At 37.0% G+C, this 23,216-nt stretch overlaps 1 protein-coding gene across 2 annotated transcripts in view; it reads right to left on the bottom strand.

The window, feature by feature from the left end:
* The window catches only part of LOC144968386 (NADPH oxidase 2-like), a 26,893-nt gene extending 13,420 nt beyond the window's left edge, over positions 1-13,473 (bottom strand). The window contains exons 1-11 of one of the 2 annotated variants that reach the window (XM_078906679.1): positions 13,300-13,473; positions 12,405-12,500; positions 10,413-10,523; positions 8,429-8,513; positions 7,089-7,234; positions 6,099-6,199; positions 4,908-4,988; positions 4,196-4,301; positions 3,715-3,807; positions 1,902-2,036; positions 118-236 (exon numbers count right to left, since the gene is read on the bottom strand). In XM_078906679.1, coding sequence (XP_078762805.1) covers positions 118-236; positions 1,902-2,036; positions 3,715-3,807; positions 4,196-4,301; positions 4,908-4,988; positions 6,099-6,199; positions 7,089-7,234; positions 8,429-8,513; positions 10,413-10,523; positions 12,405-12,500; positions 13,300-13,302 — 1,076 coding nt within the window. In that variant the 5' untranslated portion in view covers positions 13,303-13,473. Of the gene's footprint in view, positions 1-117; positions 237-1,901; positions 2,037-3,714; positions 3,808-4,195; positions 4,302-4,907; positions 4,989-6,098; positions 6,200-7,088; positions 7,235-8,428; positions 8,514-10,412; positions 10,524-12,404; positions 12,501-13,289 lie in introns of both variants that reach the window. The other variant, XM_078906678.1, reaches the window with a different exon arrangement.
* Positions 13,474-23,216: the final 9,743 nt, after the last annotated feature.

Below are 23,216 nucleotides of genomic sequence, written 5' to 3'. Positions count from 1 at the left end.
ATCTTTTGACGAAACAAAAACAGTAGAATATGGACATATGAAAATGAAAAAGTCTAAGCAAAGTTTGAAACATTATTTTCCATCTAAAAAGGGTGGAGATGAACAAACTTCCCGTACCTTGGCATTTTCCATGCATCCTGGAACTCTCCTTCATCAACATGACACAGCTTGGCAATGGCGTTGGTCCAGTCACCAACACGACGGATGTGAACACTAAAGTAATCATCACTCGGGGCCTGAAATGAGTTGGTGGATCAAATATGAAGGTCATAGGTCACCTTACACTACACCAACTTAATCACCATTTGGTGATAATCCCTCTACAAAACGACCATTATCACCATTACAGTACAGGGATTGGAGTGAGGGCGGGGGGTAGATAGTTAAGTTGATGAAGCATTGCTCTTTCACTGCAGCTAATGACTGGGTTATTTGTCTTCCTTTGAGAAAGATTGTAAAGATATATTTTTAAGTGGAATGAATAAAGGGAGTTTATTATTATCTAACTTATACTGTAGATATCAATTCGGGACTGTCTGTAGTCTGACGGCAAAAATATTTGTAATAGAGACTTTAATACCCAGTTTTACGATGAAGGGTAATGTTTAAAGTTTAAACATTGCCTTTTTTTTGTCTTGGAGAGTATCCCAAGCTTTAACCAGTGTTTCACGAGTGAAGATTTTAGTGTAGCCTTAGTCTAAACTTATGTTTGCCATTTGAAATCCATCTCTTAACCTTTTAAACCCAGCCAAAATGTGTCTATTAGCACATTTATCTCAACATTTCTGTGGTAATTTTAAGCAATTGATTTAAAAGCGAAATCTTAAAATTATAGTGCAACCTCGATATAACGACATTGTCGGGACCGGAAAACGTGTCGTTATAGAGGGATGTCGTTACAGAGAGGTTTCCTATGTGTGTATATCAGGAGGTGTTTTGGGTCTTGTGTAGTGAATGTATACTTTTTCATTTTCCCTCTGTAGTTTATCCGGGCTTGGCACTGGCATGTATTGTATTCATCATACGCATACATGGCCACATTAAATTTTAGTTTTATTTTTATTTATTTTTTTATTTTGTCTTTTTTGTTTTTGTGTTTTTGATTTTTTTTTTTTGTTTTTTTTTTTTTTTTTTTTTAAAAAGAAGCGTTTTCATTGGCTACAATAAGAACGAGCTCTGGGCTTATTACGAGTAGACAACATACATAGAATGGAAGATACCACTTGTAATAGTTACGAACAATTTCATGGTAGACAAACACCTTCAAGGTTTGTCGGACCAGAAATGTCGTTATACAGGGGTTTTGCTGAAATGTACGTCGCTATAGAGGGGTTTTTATTACTAATGATATATAGTAAAATAAAATGGGACCTGAGGACCATGTCGTTATACAGGGAATGTCGCTATAACGGATGTCGTTACATCGGGGTTGCACTGTAGTCTTTAAAGTGCTAGGCTTTGATTTTCTGTCTTTTCATTAGAGATTATCAAAATGGATGGTGGATAAAAATCTGGAAATGAACCATTGCCAAGCAAGGCAAAAAAAAAAACAAATCAATAAAAATAAGCCTACATAGACTGGTGATCGAATCTCAAACCTCTTAATTTATTTATTTTCTTTTGGTATTTTTTCTTTCAGGTTTCATACACACCTATTCAGATTTTTATCTACACCAGTACCTGCTTTCTAATTTGTTACTTAAAAGATGGTCGGGAAACTGGCCTTAAAAGATTGCAATACCAACCCAAGTTATAAATAATTATTTATGAAAGCATTTCTATTTTTCCATTAAGCAAATATTTTTTTTAAATATCTATAATTTTTTAAAAACAATACCCCATTTAAATTAACAATTTATGACAATACATATGAATGCATATTTTATCATAGACCACCATACCGATGTGAGGGTGAAGGGATGCCACTCTAATCTAGACACAGATGGACATTGAATCAGGATATACTGGCCCGGTGAAGCATAGAATCCTTTCTTTTGCATCTGGAGTTCAAAGACACGAGACTGGTGGTTGACAACCTTTTGAGAGTGGATAAAGGATGGATTAGGAAGTGAAATATTGATTGTCAGAAACTGAAATGTGTGAAAAAAATTTATTTGTTATTACCGAGTAAATACGTTACAAATGGTTAAATTACATTGACCTTTTGTACGACACATTTACTGTAATTATTTCCAAAACATAATAAATATCTCTGAATTGTGGTTCTACTCATTTGATATGCCCCACCCCCACCCCCCCCATTTCACGCATAATAACTGATATTAAGTTAGGATAAATGAGAATCTAAATATGAAGTGATAAAAATTATCGAAAAATTTGAGGCAAAGATCTCAAAAAGTGTGTATGAAACAGTGCCAGACTAAAGAGAAAGAAGAACAAAAGAAAAAAAGACCATCAAGGCAGGCTGATTTTTTGGGATGGTTTTTTCTTTCTGCTTTGTCTGGCACTGTTTCTGTATCTGTATGGTTGGCGCTGAAGAAACCAATGGTCTGGTTGTATTTCAGCGGCGTCCTCATTGGGCGCGGGCCCATGTCAGTCAGGCCTTGAAATCGTTTAGGTGTGGTGCCATGATGACCAGTTCATCCATCCCATTCCACTCCGAGATAGTTCTAATGAAGAAAGAATTTCTGTAGTTTTGTGTTCTTGTCTGTGGGATTTTGAAGCAGTTCGAATTGTTTGTGGCGTGTCTGTCAATGGGGTTTTCGGTTATGTGGTTGGCGAAAGTGAGTGCTCGGATTTTTCTTTTGTTTGGTTGTGGCGTGAAAAAGGAGTCTGCCTTTATTGATGGTATTTGATCTGTTATTATCTTGAACATGAATGACAGACGGGTTTCTTTTCTTCTTTGTTGGAGACTGATGAGATTTCTTTCTTCTAACATTTTTGTCATGCATCCTGGGGTTCTGCTCTTATAGTTCCCAGTTATGAACCGGGCACCTTGTCTCTGGACTCTCTCAAGTTTTTGAATATCCTCTTTCAGGTAGGGGTCCCAGGCAACTGCTCTGTATTCCAATTGTGATCTCACAAGTGCGAGGTAGGCGTTTTGTTTGCATGACGTTGGGGCGTGGCTAAGATTTCGGCGGAGAAACGCGAGGGTGCAGCTTGCCTTTTGGGTTGTTTAACACACACTTTTTCATATCTTTATCTTACACCAGTGCCTGCTCCCTAATTTGTCACGTTGATACTTGCAAACATGGTGGGTAATTTTTCTTTAATATGGCTATGTGGTCTTGTGGTATGACACTCACTTTTGGACCGAAGGTCCAGGGTTCGAGTCAAGTGGTGCATAGTTGAGTCCTTAAAAAACGCTCTTTATCCACATTCTCTCGCCGTACTCAGGTGTAAAATGAGTATATGGCTGTTAACAGCGTTGTCTCTGTCGAAAAAAAAACAAACAAAAAAAAAACGCCAAACAGGCATCATGTCTCTTCCTACATGATGTTGGCTAAGAACCCCTTGTAATCACTTGGAGCATGTTAAGTGGATATTGTACTCTATAAATGCTCAAGGCTTTTTTTTTTCTAAGTAAAACCATCTAACTCAAATTTCATTATTTAAACTTTAAATTTAATTGTCAGTATGTCTTCCACTCAGACATACCTGCTTCAGATTGTAGGTTACATATCCAATCAATGTTTAAGTTCTCTGTTAGAAAAACCTCCTTCACTGATTTTTAATATGACCAATAAAACTCACCCTGGTGATGACAACCCTTTGCAATCCACTGATGAGCCTCAACAACCTCTCGACTAGATAGAATATGACTGGGACAATCAACCACTTCCAACTCTGAGGATGAATTGAAAGATACAATTAAAAAAAAAACAAAAAAAAAACATGTCAAACTAGTGGGACTTGATTATCAATTAATTGTACATGTTCTAAGTATAATTCAAAACTTGTATAAGTATAGCCCTTTAGAAAAAAAACCCCAAAAAACAAAAACAAACATACAAAAACATAATTAAATAATTAAAAAAGCAAACTTGAAAAGCGAGGTATGTTATTAATATAGGTTTTGTTGGGGTTTTTTTTACGAGAAATTCAATTTAGAAGAAAAATTCCTCTTGGATGACTAGAAATAGACTAAAAATTCATTTTCTTTTTCTTCACATGCTATCACTGTGTTTGGAATATGTAGAGATGACTTATTATCAAAACAAAGAAATACTATTACTGTAGGCTGAGTCCCCTCAAACTCTGGGGATGGGCAGGTCTTGAGGTCTTTGATGCAAGTTTTCGGTGGATGTTGTTCCAAATTGGTCTGTTGACGAATTATCATTCTATATGGGAAAAGACGGATAGAAAGTGGGAGGGGGAAAAAGTGTATTTGAACAATTATGGGTAAAACAGGTGACCAGGTTTTCAAAATAAATGAATAAATAAATAAATTAACTGATTAAAAGTACATAAATAAAGTTCCAAAATAAAATAAATTGATAAACACTTCAATAAAGAAAAAAAATAAAGATTAAAAGGGCCATGATTGCTCACTTTGTAAAGCACTGAATTGGAACTGGTACTATCTCTAGATGTTTAGATGTCTTGTACATTTGTACTACCAGCAGTGATTGGGTGGTTGAGTACGTAAGACCAGGCAGAAAATACTTTACGAAAGCTTTATGGTTCTTAAAGTTTTACTAAAGTTTTACCAATTTCCATCATATATCGTTAATTATTCTTGTCTTGATACTTTTCTTTAAATATCCTTCTTTCTATGCTTGTTCCAAAGTTTTAGTAAAAGTGAAACCAGGATAAAATTACACAACAATGACATTCACACAGCAATCTCATACAATTTGGAAAGTTTGAGACACTAATCAAAAGTAAATATTGGAACCATCACAAATTCCAGGTTACTTTTTTTTTTTACAAATGAAAGGACTTACTGAATTCCATGAACGCCGAAGCAAATGAAGAAAACAACAAATATATGGTGGGTGAACCAGAACAGCTCAAAGTAGGAACGTCTGTGTGAAGAGTTATGTTAAAAATATAGATAAGAAAAAATGGCAACTGGCCTTTCATTATTCATTCAGGATCTTTTTTTTTAAAAATAATTTGTTTGTATATCTGACACTCAAAAGTTATTAAAGTAAAGTTTCACTTAAAAGATGAACTAAACTATGATGGGAAAGACCTGATTGAGGAGGGAAATGGCTATTTACCATGGTGTAGTAGTAATTAGTCAAGCTTAATGTCTCCAAAGTTCGATCCTCAGTCTACGCTTCTAAACATGAGTCATATGGAAAAACATTGTACATGTATTCTCCAACACGTTGGGACTAAACATAAAATCAAGAGGAACTTGTGTCAAAAAATATTATAAAAGTGCAAAGAGGATGCAAATTTTTTTTTTTTTTTAAGCCAATACATGCGATCTTTTTATATAGAATTCAGCATCTGTTAAATGTGTTGAAAGCACTTTACAATCTATCATATTCTGTATGTGACCTGCCACCTTAATCAGATATTAAGTAAGTGTAAAGTTGCTGCAAGATAGTAAATTCATAGTAAAAATAATCAGAAATACCAAATTTGGAGTTTCATTTTCCTCCACTACGCACATAATCCAAACCAAAGTTTCATATAAATGCTTAACCATTCAATTTTCAGCGTCTAATTTACCCAACATAAAATCGTTTAGGCAGTGGGTCACACATCAAATGAGTGGTCTACCCGGAGAAATAAATATTGTAAGTGTAAGGCATGTATAAAGCTTAGTAATATCAATGTTGTATGTGTTCAACATTAATATCATATATTTAATGATAACTGATTGAAATAAACTGGCATGAACTCTAGCTTATGTCCTAATAGTTCTAAATTGACTCATCACCTCAAAGCAGTATGATGATGGGATGATCAGGATGATGAACATTGAATTTATGGCCAAAAATACAAACTGGTGCTAAAATTATTTATAAATTCTTAAAAAGCTCAAAAGTAAAATGTGACATCTTTGATCATTTGACTTTAATTTCACGTTCCATCATCTAGTTCTCCCTACCATAATACCAGACCAATCATGGGTCACAAATGACCTATATTCAATGACAAAAGTTGATGTAAAATCCCACCTGATGATTTCCGTGGAAGACGATATGATGATGATCAAAGAGAAAGTTAATATCAATCCCGTAATGCCAGCAACCGTTTTTAAAACTTCCTTTATCGGCTCCTGTGGAAACAATGAAATAGATGAAATCTACAACTCTTCATCATTCTATCCCAGACTTATTTATCTAATTCATCATTGAAATTAGGACTGTGCAACGAAGACAATGGTAAAAGCTATGTCAATCAAAATGTGAAGGGACAAAACAAAACCCAAGAAGTCTTAAGTTCAAATATAAGAGGATAGAAATATCCTTTTTTATTTTTTGGAAAATGAAAATACATCTACCTTCATTTTTCTCATATTCATCATAAAATAATTTGCATTTAATAAAATGGAACAGTGAAAAAAAAAATCATTTCCGTTTTGTATCTCTGAAAATGTTTCATCTTTCTTCCCCAGGCAAGCATAAAGACAAATATGTGCACCTTTGAGTAAAACACAATACACGAGACTATATAGTTTGTTTCCATTTTTATAAAAATCGTCAAATATTGTAAAACAAGGAAAATCACTCATATCTGTGATATGCCTTAACTCAATTTACAACCCTCACACAAACTTTCCCTACTTTCCAAAACAAAAGGAAGAAACAACCTTCAGAGCCACAAGGTCTATGGAGCTGGAATTGATCCTGGCTTTTTATTCAAAGGAGAGTTAAAATTGCTTGCTATCTTTTGAATTGCAGACCGGCCTATTGCAAAGTATCTTCTACCAGATCCGAAAGACATAGCTTGCTGGATAGAGAAAAATGAGTGCAAAATGTCTTTCCTAATGGCATACTGTTAAGTTGTCTGAACGCTGGATCGAATCCTTGGACCTAATCTAGACCATGTTGTGAGTCCAAGATCATACCACTGACCACATTAATCAAATAGAAAAGAGATTATATAAAGGAAATGTCACAAAATTAATTTTGCATGAAAGAAAAACAGGAAGCTAAATGAATTACCGGATCAGTTGAGCGGATGGGGTTGATCCATGTACCATTAGGGGACGATGGTAATAGACTCAATTGATTACGGACATCAAAACCTTTCAATTTCTTGGCCTCTGCCAACCTCTCAAAGTTGAAGATATGGGCACTTACATGGATGACTGACAGAAACAGAGAATGGCATACAAATGTAAATATTTTTTTAAAACTTATACCAACAATATTTATCCCATATAGTGAGTGTAATCTTATGTAAAGCACTCCTACGCGCATTGTGGATTAGGGTCTTTATTTATTGTATTAATCATTGTAAACTAAACAATCTCGGATCTACTCAGATACCAGATTCAATGAAGAAAGTAAATTGTATTTATTCTATTATTGTAAACAAAACAATTTCTCATCTATTTAGACACCAAGTTTAATGAAGAGAATTTTAAAACCCTCTTTTTCAAATAAAAGGTTTAATGCAATTTACAATGCCTCCCTCCAGCAAGCCATATGGAATAAAGTTTCCATTTCACACAGCATACTTGAATGTTAGGCGCCCTTCCCAGTAATAAAACGCTTACAATGCCGCCATAAACTAACTACTCATCACCCTGAGGCAAATTGTGGAGATGAGTGTAAGGACACAAAGCCAGAGCTATAGTTTCTATGTTTGTTTTGTTTGTCATAATCATTGTCATCCATCTACTTGTTCACAGTGCATAACAATACTTAACTTTTGTTACAAGATGGCACACTGAACCCCTGAGCATACCTAAAGAGTTTGTTTTTTTCTCTTTCCATTAATTAATGTTCAGCAATGGCACAAATCATTCAACACGACTTTGAATAGAAAAATGTGATCCATCACCTCAAAACAGTAATAATTTCGGGGTGGATTAGATGCTAAAAATTGAATATAATATAATCAAAAGTATGAAAATTGGATTAGGTTTCATTGAGGTCAAAAACTAAATTCTGATTTCTGATCTGAATTCTACATTTCTGATCATTTTAACTTTAAATCCACTTTTTGGCAACAGTTTCATCCTGACATAATACCAGATCGAACCAACAGGTCACAAATTAGAACTGACATTGAAACAGATGTTTGGTTTATGGGTATAAATACCAATGAAGAAATATATTTGGTACTGGAAATCTCACTTCACAAAAACTTAATGTTAAGAATAGATTGTGTAAAATTTATGATACATGCTGAGAGATGACACGTTTATGCCAAATTATTTCCAAATAAAATGAGTACACTAAAGCCACACATCTGTTTGTGAATTAGTTATTTTCGATCTGGCAGCCAGAAGTGGAGAGTGTTTTCTTTAACATAAATTATCCATAACTTAACTTACAAGTCATCAGACAAATCATATATGCTATGTATTTATGATAGGTGATATTTTTGTCTAGCTGGCTTCGGATGGTTCTTGGGCAACACTGAGGATGAAAAACATAATCAAAAATTTAACCTTCAATCAAAAAAAAAAAAAAAAGGAAAAAAAAAAAGTACACATAGTTAATCCACAATAAGCACAACGCTCTCAGCGCCTTAGTAGAATGTTTATTTTTTCATCTCCTGATGATGGAACAACAAACATTTAACACATTGGATGAGACAGGCAGCTGTTAGGCAACAGTACAATTTGGTAAAAAGACAGCAATGGCACCTTCGAATATAATATCCATCTTCCATATGACAAAGAAAATGTGTGCAAAATGTATAATATAGTGGAAGCCAGTATTTGGAATGTTTTATTGGAACAACCACTTACTTATAACGCTCTGTCTGTGACACATTTTTTTTCTATATAATTTATACTAGTTGATAGGAGCATTGCCTGTTAATTGGAATTATTGCAGAGCTTCAACAAATGTGTTATGATCTTTAAAATTTTTAAGTAATCAATAGCATGAATATCCCCGTAGAATGTAACAAGAATGGAGCCATCGCATGTCTTTAGCTGAATAAAGAAGTCGGTTATTAAGTCCATCTCAACCCATTCCCTTTTGGTATGGTAATATGTTACACTTTAACCATAAATGAGAGCATTGGTAATGATGCAAAGGTTGGTTTGCTTTTGAGGAGGCATGTTGCATTAATTAAATTTGTATTGTGCGGCTATGTGGTCTTGTGGTATGACACTCACTTTTGGATCAGAAGATCCTGGGCTCGAGCCTCACTCAGCACATAGTTGAACCTTGGAAAATGCTCTTTACTCACATCTCACTGTACTCAGATGTAAAATGAGTATCTGGTCATTAACAGCTGTTAACAGCTCTGTTGGAAAAAAATTGTAATATCGCCTAACAGGCATTATGTCTCGTTCTACATCTTATGTGTTGCTGTTGGTCATGGGCACTTCAAAAAGCGCTTTGAACATGTTTAGTGGATATTGCACTACATAAAAGCTCAATTTAAAAATATTTTTATGCTTACTTTTACACTGTTGTTGAAGATTGTGGTTGCTTTTCAATTATTATATATTAATACTAATAAGTAAAGTAAATAAATTAAGGATGTCTGAAGCGCTGGAATTTAAAATTATGTAACGAGAAAATGGAACATATAGAGGTAATAAAGAATGTTATGGGCAAATTTCAAACCCTTATTCAGCCAACAACGAGAGAAATATCAGAAGGTAGCACAATACAGTCAAGACAGACAAGACAAGAACTGAGGTTACAAAGTAAAAACTGAGGAAGAGTGAAATAACCATTGATCTTTGCTTTGCTTTGGAAGGTTTTGGATTAATGTCACATTCATCATGGGACGAAGCTTCAAGCAAATCACATAACTTAACTTGAGTGTCAATATTCACATTTCAATCCTGAGGGTTATTAACAGGAGTTCATCATTATTGAAGAAATGACACTCATTCTACTCTATAAATCGAAACAACTTAAATCGGAATTCATAATCTTGACTTTTAAAGCGAGTTTTTAGTGTATGGTTCATAAGAATGGGGGTAAGAAATAGAGCACATATCCTAAAAGCAAAGGTATCAGTTCCAGGTTCAGTAGATATTTTTTCTGACCACACTGCCAACTTAGTAGTGATTGGGTAGCTGAATCTGATTGATTTGGCAGAAAGTACTTTGAAATAGGATAGCAAGCAATTCCTATTGACTATTTAATGCTACAGATACTGGGATAAATTCTGACTCGCAGATCTTATGACTGAGTAGGTAATATTTCACCCTGTTTCAATACCAAATTCCCAAGATGAGTCACACTTTCATTTTACATCACCACTGCCGTTCAATTACAGTATTGAAACAATGAGGAAAGATTATTTGAAACTTCATCATTCTATCAAAACTGAATGTTCCAACTTACCATGCAGCATCCTCGTATAGCACTGATGAGTTTTCGACAAACAGGAAATAGAATTAACATGACGTTAAAGTTAAGACACTGAGCACTTCCTCTGGCCCAGCATAAGGAACTCTGGTAAAAAATAAATGAAATCAAACAGAATAATTATCATGTGATCGATAAGAATTTATCTCTGATTTATGACTATTTTAAAAAATTTAAAAACTTTATTTTCTCCCCTGTGCAATATCACTTAATGAACTTTTCTCAAAACAGAATTTGACTACAGTATTTAAACCCACAAAACAATAAATAAGTGGTATGAGTGCCCGACTCAACGAGGTCACATTCAACAAGGTGACAGTTTTAATGAGGGATTCAGGAATCCCTATTTCTGGGCTTTATATTTTCTTAGTAAACACAAATATCCATTCAATGGGCACCTCAGCTCATAAAGTCGCATTTAACTAGGTCATTTCCACCATAGAAATGCTACCTGCAAAATGACACAAGAGGTTTCACTTGCATTTGTTTTGCTCTTCCCAATCGCAAACAAGCATTTCTGATTGTCTAGAAGAAGAAAAAAGGATGTGTCCACAATAATACTCTACCTTATGTGAATTCTCACTGATGTAAGGAGAAAGGGGAGTTGGGTTGGTAGACATGAATGAAATGCTTTGAACAGCTGGGTGGGGCAGATACTGTGTATGAGTGTATGAGAAAAGATAGATAGATAGAGAGAGAGAGAGAGAGAGAGAGAGAGAGAGAGAGAGAGAGAGAGAGAGAGAGAGAGAGAGAGAGAGAGAGAGAGAGAGAGAGAGAGAGAGAGAGGGGTGAAAGAGTTAGTGAGAGCGTGAAAGAGAGAGTAAGTGAGAGAGAGAATGATAGAGTGAAAGAGAGAGAGAGTACATGAAAGATAGAGAGAGAGAGAGAGAGAGAGAGAGAGAGAGAGAGAGAGTTAGCAAGAGTGAGAGAGCAAAGAGCCAGAAAGAACGATGAGAGAGTGAGAGAGAGAGACAGAGTAGTGAGAGAGATAAGAGAGAGATAGAGTTAGTGAGAGAGAAAAGAGAGAGAGAGAGAGAGAGAGAGAGAGAGAGAGAGAGAGAGAGAAAGAAATAGAGAGAGAAAGAGAGAGAGAGAGAGAGAGAGAGAGAGAGAGAGAGACAGACAGACAGACAGAGAGAGACAGACAGAGAGAGAGGGGAGAGAGTCTGAATATGAATCTTAAGCGAAGTTGACTCAGTTCTGAATATTTGTGCTTGAGGTTGGAGAGTGTTGTAAATGTGGTAGCCATTATTGGTATTTAGACTTTGATAATCTCTGCTTGAAGGTGTCTATATCTGTCGTGTTCATATGTGTTTCAGAAAGAGTATTCCAGTGTCTTTGAAGGTATGGGGTGCAAAAGAATACTTGAAGACGTTTGAGCTTGCATACAAGTGTGTTTATGTTAATGTTTTTGAGGTGGTTTTCCTTTGAGTGCTTGAATTTGGGTGTATGTCTCGTTGTTCTAATGAGATTACCATCATTTCCTTTGTAATTTGCACATCAAAGTTTTTTGTTCTTTCCATCTGGGATGTAAGGCAGTCCATCCAAGTTGTGTTATTTATGTCTGTTACGCTGCTATGTGGGCAGGAGTTTTTGCTCATGAATCTTGCAGTGTGACACAGGACAGTTTCAATAGCAGATTGTAAGTGTGGATCCCAAATTGTACTGGAATAATCTAAGATTGATTTTATAAAATGCAAGGTATGCGGTTTCTTTCAGACTTGAATAGAAATGTCTGATGTTCCGTAAAATGAACTGGGAGCGGAATTCAGTATTCGTTATTTGTTGATGCATGCCTGCCATTGCATGGATTTTAATTGTGTGATTATTTAGTGTGTAGATGGATCTAAAGAGTTTCTAAGACTTGTATTGTAAATAAATGAAAAAAAAATTGTGTTCGTCTCTTGATAAAAAAGAACTTCAAATCTAATATTTTACATCAAATGTAATCTTTCTCCAAGTACGTACCCCTACAAGTTCATGTAAATAATAATACTCCTCAGCATCTCGATAATAAAGATATGTTTTCACAAACAGCACAATGTTGACAGTCAGCCATATACCCTGCAATAACAATATATAAATGAAAAAGAATGGATTAAAGTTATATCTAAGATCCCTCACCAGCTAAATTTCTAATTTGTCTTTTGTTGGTTTCAATTCCTGACTACCTGCTTCAGCGGCACTGTACACTGTATATTGTTGTTTTTAAAGATCAGTTTCTATCTTGCCCAACAGATAATGTCAACTGTCAAGACAAGGGCAACCTTGTATTGTTTGCATTTGCCCAAATAAGAAATAACAAAACAGAAGTAGTAAAGTATGAGTATGACTATATTTCCAAGTCCAAGTCTCCAGCTATCTTCTAGTACTTTAAATCTTCACTGCAGCGGAGGACAGCCTAGAAACCTCCCGCCAACCTCATCACAGGACAGTGCAGAACTATGTGGTCTGCTGTCTCTGGTTTCCCCCTTGGCCTATAAAAAAGTGGATGATCCACGACATACACTGATACTACTGATACACTCATCAGGACACCCGTTTTTTCTCATTGACTTTGATTTGACCGTGACATGTCATGAGATGAGTTCGTTTCATGAACAAAACTTGTGACTTTTTTTTAAAAGTTCATTTGTCACAAATTGGCTGGCTGACCTGATGCAGACTAACGAGAAAAGGGTAGACGTTGAGAAGGGGAAATCCTGCCTAAAGCCTAATAAGGCAAAGGAAAGTAAAGATTTTGGAAAGAAGGAAGTAGAAAATGATGCCAACAAAGTATCACTCAAACACAAGAAGAATATGATATGATATGGATCGTGCACTGCATCAATATCTAAATTGCAACTTTCTCACCACAACAAACCATTTCGGCGCTTCATTCACCAACAAATAAATCATTCTTGCTATTTAGGGTGGTTTTAAGTCAGAATTCCATTCCTAGTTTCGATTTCTCCGTTTCCACCGATGTGACAACAAAACAATGAAGCTCTTTTACAAATAAAACATGTCAGGTCTTCCATATCACGCCGTCCGTCAGACACGGAAGAGTTCGAATGAATCCGCCACGCCCATGACTCCGCCCCTTTGCCACCCCACGGTATGCCAAAGTGTGGTCCTCAGATTTAGTACCATTTGGTGTGGTCTGTGCTCATAATCATAATAATGGGAGAACAGGCCATGGATAATACATTGCACATACACCCGGAAACTCGTCTTTGAGTCCTGTTGCTATTCCTTTTGCTCGACAAGAAACGTAATCTTTGCATCGTTACCCTGCTGCTCTGACGCTTAGTCATGAGACCCCCTGAGCCTAATATAAGACTCCTTCCGCACTAGGACAAAACTGTCCCGGGACAAATTTGTCCTGTCCCATGGGAGAAAACTTCTATTCAAAAGGGGTTCCGCACTAGGACAGGACTGTCCCAGGACACACCTGCGCGAATACATTATTTATTTATTTTTACAAGATTCAAAAGTGTATTTGTAGGCAATTGCAACTCTAATAATTCACAATTTATGAATCAACATAAGATACGACATGACGATAATGATTTTTTACACTGAACAATGGGATTTGTTTACATAAGATTTATATAATCATGACATATTCTTATAGCAAGAGTAATATTATTGCTGCTGCTACTACTACTACTACTACTACCACTACTACTACTACTACTACTACTACTACTACTACTACTACTACTGCTACTGCTACTACTACTACTACTACTACTACTACTACTACTACTACTACTACTACTAGTAGTAGTAGTAGAAGTAGTAGTAGTAGTAGTAGTAGTAGTAGTAGTAGTAGTAGTAGTAGTAGTAGTAGTAGTAGTAGTAGTAGTAATGGATGAAATAGAGGTTGCATATTTCTGTGCTTTACTACGTGGAAAAAAAAGACAAATTGAAAGAGAAAACAATATTGGGTGCATCCTTTAATGACCCAAAGATTGCTCAAGGGTCAATTCCGTAGACTCTATGGTGATCTCCGATCTTATCCTAAAATGACTTTCTTGGAATCACCTCATTTTACCCAGGTGCAAATGAGTACCAGTTCGCTGATGAAAGTAATCTTTGACGGACTAGCATCATTCAAGAGAAGAATAGAAAGTCAGCATGCTTCGTACCCGAAAGGCATCATTTGACTAAGCTCAATTTGCGGCGCTGCACTGCGGCTGACGCCTGGGTTATACCTCGTCCTAGCTAAATTTGCGGCGCTGCATTGCGGCTGACGCCTGGGTTATTCCAGCCTTCCCTTGGAATAGACCCTCGAGAAAAATTTCCCCTATGGGATGAAAAAGGGAATTTTATTTTTAAAAAATTTAAACTGTTATCTGTCTGCTCAACGCCACAGAAACATGGATAAGTTCCGGATTTATAAGCTTAGGAGGCAAGATGGCCCATGGTTAGCGCGTTGTACTCTGGACTCAGAGGTTCTGTGTTCGATTCCGACCGAAGCCAATTTGTACTTTCTAGAGCAAGAAAATTTACTCCAATCACTCACTCCATTCAGGTGTAAAATGGTACCTGTGAAGCTGGGATAGTAATCTGCGATAGACTAGCGTCCTGTTCAAAGGTTTTCAAACAAATACGTTAATTGTCCGCTTCACGCTATTGAAAACGGGATAACTCCTGCACCATTGGCTACAAGGCTCTAAAGGACTTAATTTGTCTTACACTGAGTCCAAGTGGCTCAGAAGGACTTACTTAAAAATATTTTCATTGAGAATTCCCGAAATAAATACCGATAAAGATACTTGATCCCACAAGTTACCGAATAGATGTGCGACCGGTTTTAGACACGTTACTGCTGTGTCACAGTGTGACACTTCTTAAATTATATTTATAAACATACGTTTTTAAATTGCCGAAAATGTTTATGTTGCTATGCCTTCTGTACGTGGTTTCATCACATAGAATTATTTTTGAATTGTTCTTGCTTTTTTATATTCAGAATTGAAATACATAAATAAATTATAACTGTGAAATTGAATGTAAGCTTCAGTTTAATATACCAAAACAGATAAAATGGACGTTTCGGGTTTCCCCTTCATCAACAACACATGATGCATTAAAAACTACAGACGAATGAGATAATGTGGTAGTGGCGTTGTTAAGGGGAGGGGCGACACCTGAAATATCGATTTTTGGGTCAAAATATAAAATTTCAGTTTTTTATTTATTATAAAAGAACAATCAATTTTTCACATATTTTCAGCACTGAGAAGGTGATTTGGATAATATAAAGTTTGTAAATCGTCTTTCATAAACATGGAAGTCGACATGAAAATACCAAACTTTTCATTTTTTTTGTGAGAATTCAACTGAAAATAATAGGGCTGAAAAGCATTATAATACATATCGATGTTGTAGATTTTGATATCGATAGTTTAGTCTACTCTTTGCCCATCTAGTTGACACGGTTTCAGTCTCATAAATATCACAATATGGGCAGGGGAGGAGTTTAGAAACTGTTAGTCGCGAACAAAGATTGTGTGTCAAACAGCTGATAAGAGGTCAAGTTGTCAGGTAAATACAACGTGATCACGAATGGTGCGATCTGATTGGCTGACCTTGTTCTCGACTTCCGACTCCGCGCCAGGGATTGGATGTTGAGTCAGGGTGAAAGTTCGCATCTATTACTATTACCTTTACTACGATTTGTTTACATTCCGATTGATCAATTGTTTTATCAAATTTTGACATGTATTCACGTTAATTATCTCTAAATATTTCCAATTTTTACTGGATTATTATAAATATACCTAAAGTGACCAAAAAATCCAAACGTTGGCAACAATTATTTGCTACAAAAGCCAAGAAAGCAAGAAAGTTATGATGGCTCATGGTTGATCCGTGGCCACAAATCTTTGATTGGAATTGGGTGTGTGACAGTAGTATTATGATAAAGCGATTCCAAGCAATGCCGCAGCGGAAAGAAATGAGATGGGCTATTCTTGCTGGTCTTTACCACGGTTATTCCACCAATGACTTCCCTCAACATAGGTATTGTCCTCCTGAACCGGACTCCAGATGCTTTTAAAATAATATATATTGCTGCCCATGTGTATCCTGTTGACACAAGCAGCGTGTACATACACCTTTGAATTTTGATTTGCTTCATGAGCACTTGAAGCCTGTATATGATTTGTTGAAGTGTTGTGAGATGAAGACAACACAAAATCCAAACGAAAGGTTTCATAATTCTGTTTGGTCAAGATGCCATAAAACATACTTCCATTCCCTGAAAAAAGTTGAGTTTGGTGCAGAGTATAATTTTGGTCCAACAGAAATAACATCCCTGAAAGTGTCTTTGAGCATCGGTGGACTGGGAGAACACTCCCAGATGTTGAGTCAGGAAGCAGAGTCAAAAAGACTTGACCAAAGCATAAGGGTTGCTCAACATAAAGAGAAAGAAAGACGTAAAATAAAAGCTCAGGCCCGTGAAAAAGCCCAGAGGGAGGCAGAAAAAGAACACGGGGGACCCTCATACGGTGCTGGTATGTTTTGAGCTGGTTGTACCGTTTTGTCTTATTATTTTCATTCATTGTTATCTTTGATCTCGTTTTTCTCAAAATGACATTTTTTAACACTCTTTTTTATCTTATTTTGTCATTTATCAATCAATTTGTTTAAAACTTTGCATGTCTAGAGCTATAGTGATTATCTAAAATCATACAGAAGGAATTTTAAATATCTTTATTATTTTTTGAAAAATTGACATTTTTATGTCAAAAAACATGATTTTTATCATACCGAAAAATTATTTTTTTTTAAAATTTATAAATAAAAATCTATTTAAAATATTTAAAAAATGCTCTGTATTTTTTTTTATAATATACAAAAATACAACCATGCAAAATTTCAAGAAAATTCCATGGAAACTTATTGAGAAAGTAACTTTTAAAAATAGCACCCAGAGAAGAGTAAAATCCAAGATGGCGGCCGTCACCATGGCAACCGGACACGCCCACCGAAATAAATCACATGGTTCGAATCCATTGGTCATAGGCAATGTCCCAATATAAAAAGTTATTGGATATAGCCATTATTCTTGAAAATAGTTTCAGGTGTCGCCCCTCCCCTTAAGATGCATAAACGAAAACATTGATGGGTAGGAAATTGTATGCTACTTTGTGAGGAAGCGCGAATTAAAACAGAGCAATAGAAATTTATAAAAGGTGCGTACTTAATTATGTCAAAAGAGGGGAGGCGGGGAGGAACTGTGTAATGCAGTATAGATAGTGAACTAAAATAAAGTGTGGACTATTGTTGGAAAATAAATACAATGGAATTGGAAATAAATACAAAATATAAGGGATGTAGGTATTAATATATTAGTGGCATTAGCAGCAGCAGAAGCAACAGTAGTTAGTAGTAGTAGTAGTAGTAGTAGTAGTAGTAGTAGTAGTAGTAGTAGTAGTAGTAGTAGTAGTAGTAGTAGTAGTAGTAGTAGGAGTAGTAGTAGTAGTAGTAGGGATGCAGAAAATAAAGATAGGCATTTCAATTTTGACACGGCGCCGCCAAGTCTGGGACTTTTTTGTCCTAGTGCGGAAGACTGCTATATTTTTCTACTATCACAAACGATATGAACACGGGACTGGGACAGTCCTGTCCCGTTGATTTTGTAGCATTTCACAACTGCTTGGGACACAATGGGACTGTTTTGTCCCGTCTCAATAGGTGCGGAAGATTTCTCTAAATTCTATATGTTACAGATTTGGGACAGGACTGTCCCGGGACAGTCCTGTCCTAGTGCGGAAGAGGGTTAATAGTTTCACTTGTTACAGTGAAACAAATTGCCTTCCCTTTGATTATATCGTTTTCTTTATTGCCAGACATGTCATAAATCATCTTGATGAATCCGCCAGGCAGCTGTATCAGGTGCTCTGCGGTCTCGATCTCTGAACCATTACAAGTGCATTTGGGCGATACCACCAGAACCACTGACGCAGGATGACTGCTGTTGGACAGGCCTTGGAACGTGTTCTGTTCCTCGCCACCAAACGTCTCCTCTAAATTTATACATAAGTATAACATAGTCAGAAGAACAATATTCTCCTAAGACGACCCCAAATCGTATTTACTATCCAGCATGCTTTCCTCGAACTCCTCGGGCTTAAAAAAAAATTCAAGGAAACCAGTTAGAGGAAATCGTGCATTGTTATAACGACTTGATGGGAGGGGCAGTGTGGCTCAGTGGTATGCTCTTTGCTTCGTACCCGAAAGAGACCTCATTCGAATATCCACCGTTTTATGACCTTCAGCAAGCCACCTCTCATTAGCTCAATTTGCGGCGCTGCGCTGCGGCTGACATCTGGGTTATTCCAGTCTTCCTTTAGAATAGACCCAAAGACACATTTCCGCCTGAGGGTGGATAAAGGGAACTTTATTATTCATTTCCTTTGCCTTTATTGATACGTTGAGGGAGATAACTTAGTTTTTGTTTGTTTGTTTTTAAGGGTTTTACGGCGCTTACAACACCTTTTTTGGTCATATCAGCGCCAGTAAAAAGGGACAATATGGGAAAGTAAAACGTTCTAGAATTACAATTAAAGCACCCAAGAAAAGGTAAGACAAAGGGGAATGGTACAAGTAGGGAATTGGTGTAGATTCCAAGAACATACCATCAATGTACTTAGGCTCATCCAGACACGAGCACAGGCACAGGTCCCTACTAAGAAGAATACACTTAAATGCTTACATTATAAATTCAAAACAACAAATATAATAATAATAATAATAATAATAATAATAATAATAATAATAATAATAATAATAATAATAATAATAATAAAATAATAATAATAATAATAATAATAATAATATATAACAGAGAGATGATTTACAAGGGAAAAAAATATCATCTCCCAAATCAGTAACTATACCTTTGACCGTTTCCCTCTCAGACTCTCAGCCAGGGCCAGGACAAAACCAAGTAATCTCATTACAAGACAAAGACAGAAAGCAAGTTGGAAAACAAATATAAGGGGATAGAAGACACAGCAAGTACTAAGTACCTCCTTGCCCACTATGGGAGGTCAGGAACCCCACCCAGGGATATAACTTTATTGTGTGTGTGTGTGTTGGGGGGGGGGGTGTTGTATACCAATAATCATCCGTGTCGTACCAACTATTACTCTCCTGTGGATCATATGGCCTTGTCGCGGTCGGAGGGCTTGCGTGTCTCGATGATCGTAAGTGAGAGGCCAGACCAAGAATGATCTACAACGGTCAGCATCATCAACAAGGAAGGAAGAAGGGAGGAAATCAACCGTCGAGTTCAGCTTCCCCTAGTCCACACCCTTGGGTGTGGGTGTTGTCCACGACGTGGGGGAGGGGTGAAAAGGGACTGACTCTCTACAGGACATCCTTCTGGATTCCCAACTTAGACCATCTGACCACGGGTAGATGGAGCTCGTCATCGGGGGACCGACATCCATCTAAGAGAAGGACACTCTGAGCAAAAACCCGGACAGATTGAGTTCGTAAACGGGGGACCGCAATCCATCTAAGAGAAGGACACTCCGAACAAAAACCCGGACAGATCGAGCTCGCTAACAGGGGACCGCAATCGACCTAGGAGAAGGACACTCTGAAGCAAAACCACCACTGCCTTGTGGACAGACCTTGGATGGTCAAAGGCTAAGGAAGCAAATCCTGAAAAACAGCACGCCGAAGACAGAGCAGCGGGGCCGGAAGGCGCAAATATCACAGGAAACTGGAAACTGCCACTGCATGCTTAAATCCCAATATGACACGTCACAATAATCAAATCCGATGTGGTGCGAAGCCCGTGGAATCCCGCCGGACGGGCCTAGTGCCGGGCCTCAATGGCCCATCCAAGCGATCTGGTGGTACCTTGACTTCATCTTGCGGAACCAGGGGAGGAGGATCAAGGTTACATGCGACTGGAACACCAAACACAATTAAAATCCTCCAATGGAATGCTGAGGGCGTTGCGAAGAAGAAAATAGCCCTTGAAAAGAGACTCAAAGAGCAGGACATCAAAATTGCCTGCATTCAAGAAACTCACCTCACGGACAACATGAGATTTGCCATCAGAGGGTACCAGGTAATAAGGCATGATAGAAAGGATCACAAAGGAGGCGTGATGACATTAGTAAAAAACGACTACCCCACCGCAGGCATAAAAATTGATACACAAGAGCAATCAGAAATACAGCAAATTAAAGTATGTATCGGAAAGAAAGAACTCCTGATTTTTCATTGCTATTGCCCACCAAACAAAGAGCTTCATTTAGACAAGATAAAAATCCAGGAAGAAAGATGTCTGGTACTAGGGGACTTTAACAGTCACTCTCAAAGCTGGGGATATGGAGATATGGACAAACGTGGTGAAACAGTAGAAAACTGGCAAATTGAAACAAAACTTCAACTATTGTATGACGATGAAGATGAGGACACATATTTCTCAAGAGCGTGGAAAACCACATCTTCCCCAGATCTTACGTTTGCCACAGATGATATAGCAAAGACGATAAATAGAACAGTATAGCCCCAACTGGGTGGTAGCGACCATAGGCCAATCATCACAAACCTCTATCATCAAAATGAAAACAAAAACACAAACTATCCCAAGATGGAACTACAAAAGAGCAAAATGGGAAAGCTTTGAACAACTTACAGACAGCCACTGCAAAAACATAAACTGTAAAACCAAGAATGTCAACAAAAGTGCAAAAGAACTGACAAAGGCCATCCTAAAAGCAGCAAAAGAAAGTATCCCAAGGGGAGCAAGAAAAAATTATATACCAGTCTGGACAGACGATCTTAATCAGTTAAGTAATGAAGTATCGGAAACAAGAGAAAAGGCTGAAGCAGACCCCTGTGATGACAATATTGCAGCGTATAAAGAGGCAGAAGCTACCCTTAAAAAAGAAATGGCAACGACATCCAAAATGGCATGGAAAGAAAAAACGCATAGCCTTAACTTCGAAAAAGATGGAAATAAACTTTGGAAACTTACAAAAGCCCTAAATAGAGAACCGAATCACTACGCCCCTCCCGCTTTGGAAAAAGAAGGAGAACTTGTCAGTCCACAACAAGCTGCAGACCTATTCATGGAGCAGTTAAAAAAATTAGTGACAACACAATAGAAAAAGAACTGAAGAAAAGAGTTAAAAAAGAATGCAGAAAACAAAAAAAAGGAACTCAAGGAAGCCATAGATGAAGTAATGACAAAGAAGCTAACTATGGAAGAACTAGAAAGCTCTCTCAAAGTCTTAAAAACAAAGAAATCGCCAGGCCCAGACGAAGTAACAAATGAGATGCTTATCCATCTTGGAAAGACAGCGAAAAAGAAGCTATTACAACTCTACAACAGCACTTGGAAAACTGGCAAAATACCAGATATATGGAAAAAGGCTTTTATTGTCCCAATCAAGAAAGAAGGAAAACAAGCAAATGAAGCCGCAAATTACCGACCTATAAGTCTTACAAGCTGCATGTGCAAGCTGGTAGAAAGAATTATCAACTCCAGACTGATGTGGTATCTTGAAAACTATAATGTGCTTATAAATGAACAAGCTGGTTTCAGAAGACACAGGAGTACTAAAAATCAAGTAACCTACATATCCCAAGAAATAGAAGACTCGTTTCAGGATGGAAAGAAAAAAATTGTGGTATGGGTGGACTTTGAAAAAGCATTCGACAAAGTGTGGAAAAAAGGTCTGGTATATAAACTACAAAAATCAAAAGTATCCCATAACATGCTCAACTGGATACAAAACTACCTAAAAATAAAAACAAGAAAGGCAAGCGTAACAACACAAGGTCACAAAAGTAGAGAAGCAAAACTAAAACATGGAGTCCCACAAGGTGGAGTACTATCACCTACACTATTTCTTCTCTATGTAAATGATATAAGAGAAACACTATGTCGAGGAGTGAAAAGGTCGATGTACGCAGATGACCTAGCTCTGATTAGCTCTGACCAAAACTTAATCAAGGCACAACACAGGATGCAAATCACACTGGATAATATCAAAGAATGGACTGACAACTGGGCGATGAAAATAAATGCAGTGAAGACAAAGTTCACAATATTTAGCCTCTCCCCAAAAGATGAAAAAGCAAAGCTACGTATTGAAGACCATGAATTGGAAAAAGACGACGCACCAAAATACCTAGGAGTCCATTTTGACCCAAGACTAACATGGAAAATCAAATCAGCAACAGTCAGAAAGTTGGGGTAAAGCGAACACAACTTTTGAAAAAACTATCTGGAACAACTTGGGGAGCTAGCTCCGATATACTGAAACAAACTTACACAGGATATGTGAGACCAGCGCTAGAATACGGGATCTCTGCATGGGGAAACTGCTCCAAAACTCAAATGGAAAAACTGGACAAAGTGCAAAACAGCAACATGAGGATAATAAGTGGAGGAATGAAATCGACACCAAGACATGCAATAGAAACCATAACAGGACTTACATCTCTATCAGAAAGAAGGGAATCAAAAATTTTGAAACAATACACAGACGTGAAAGCAATGACAGATCAGCCTCTTCACGCTAGAGGGCAACAAAAGAAAACTAGGCGGCTGAAAAGATCACACTTTATTGAAAGAGCCCAGCAAATTGAAAAAGATCACGAACTTGACGAAATAATGACCCAAAAATGCAAAGCAAATATCAGAGTACCAATTTGGAAAAGGCAAAATCACTTGAAAATCACGACTTCCGTTGGTGACATTTCAACAAAACAAAAACACAGCGAAGAAATCAAGAAGTCTGTACAGTAGTGCAT

This window comes from Berghia stephanieae, chromosome 3 (genome assembly GCF_034508935.2).
Source record: "Berghia stephanieae isolate SIO BIC M18660-M18661 chromosome 3, UCSD_Bste_1.3, whole genome shotgun sequence".
NCBI classification, from domain to species: domain Eukaryota; kingdom Metazoa; phylum Mollusca; class Gastropoda; order Nudibranchia; family Aeolidiidae; genus Berghia; species Berghia stephanieae.
This window is presented reverse-complemented; position numbering and strand designations above follow the sequence as displayed.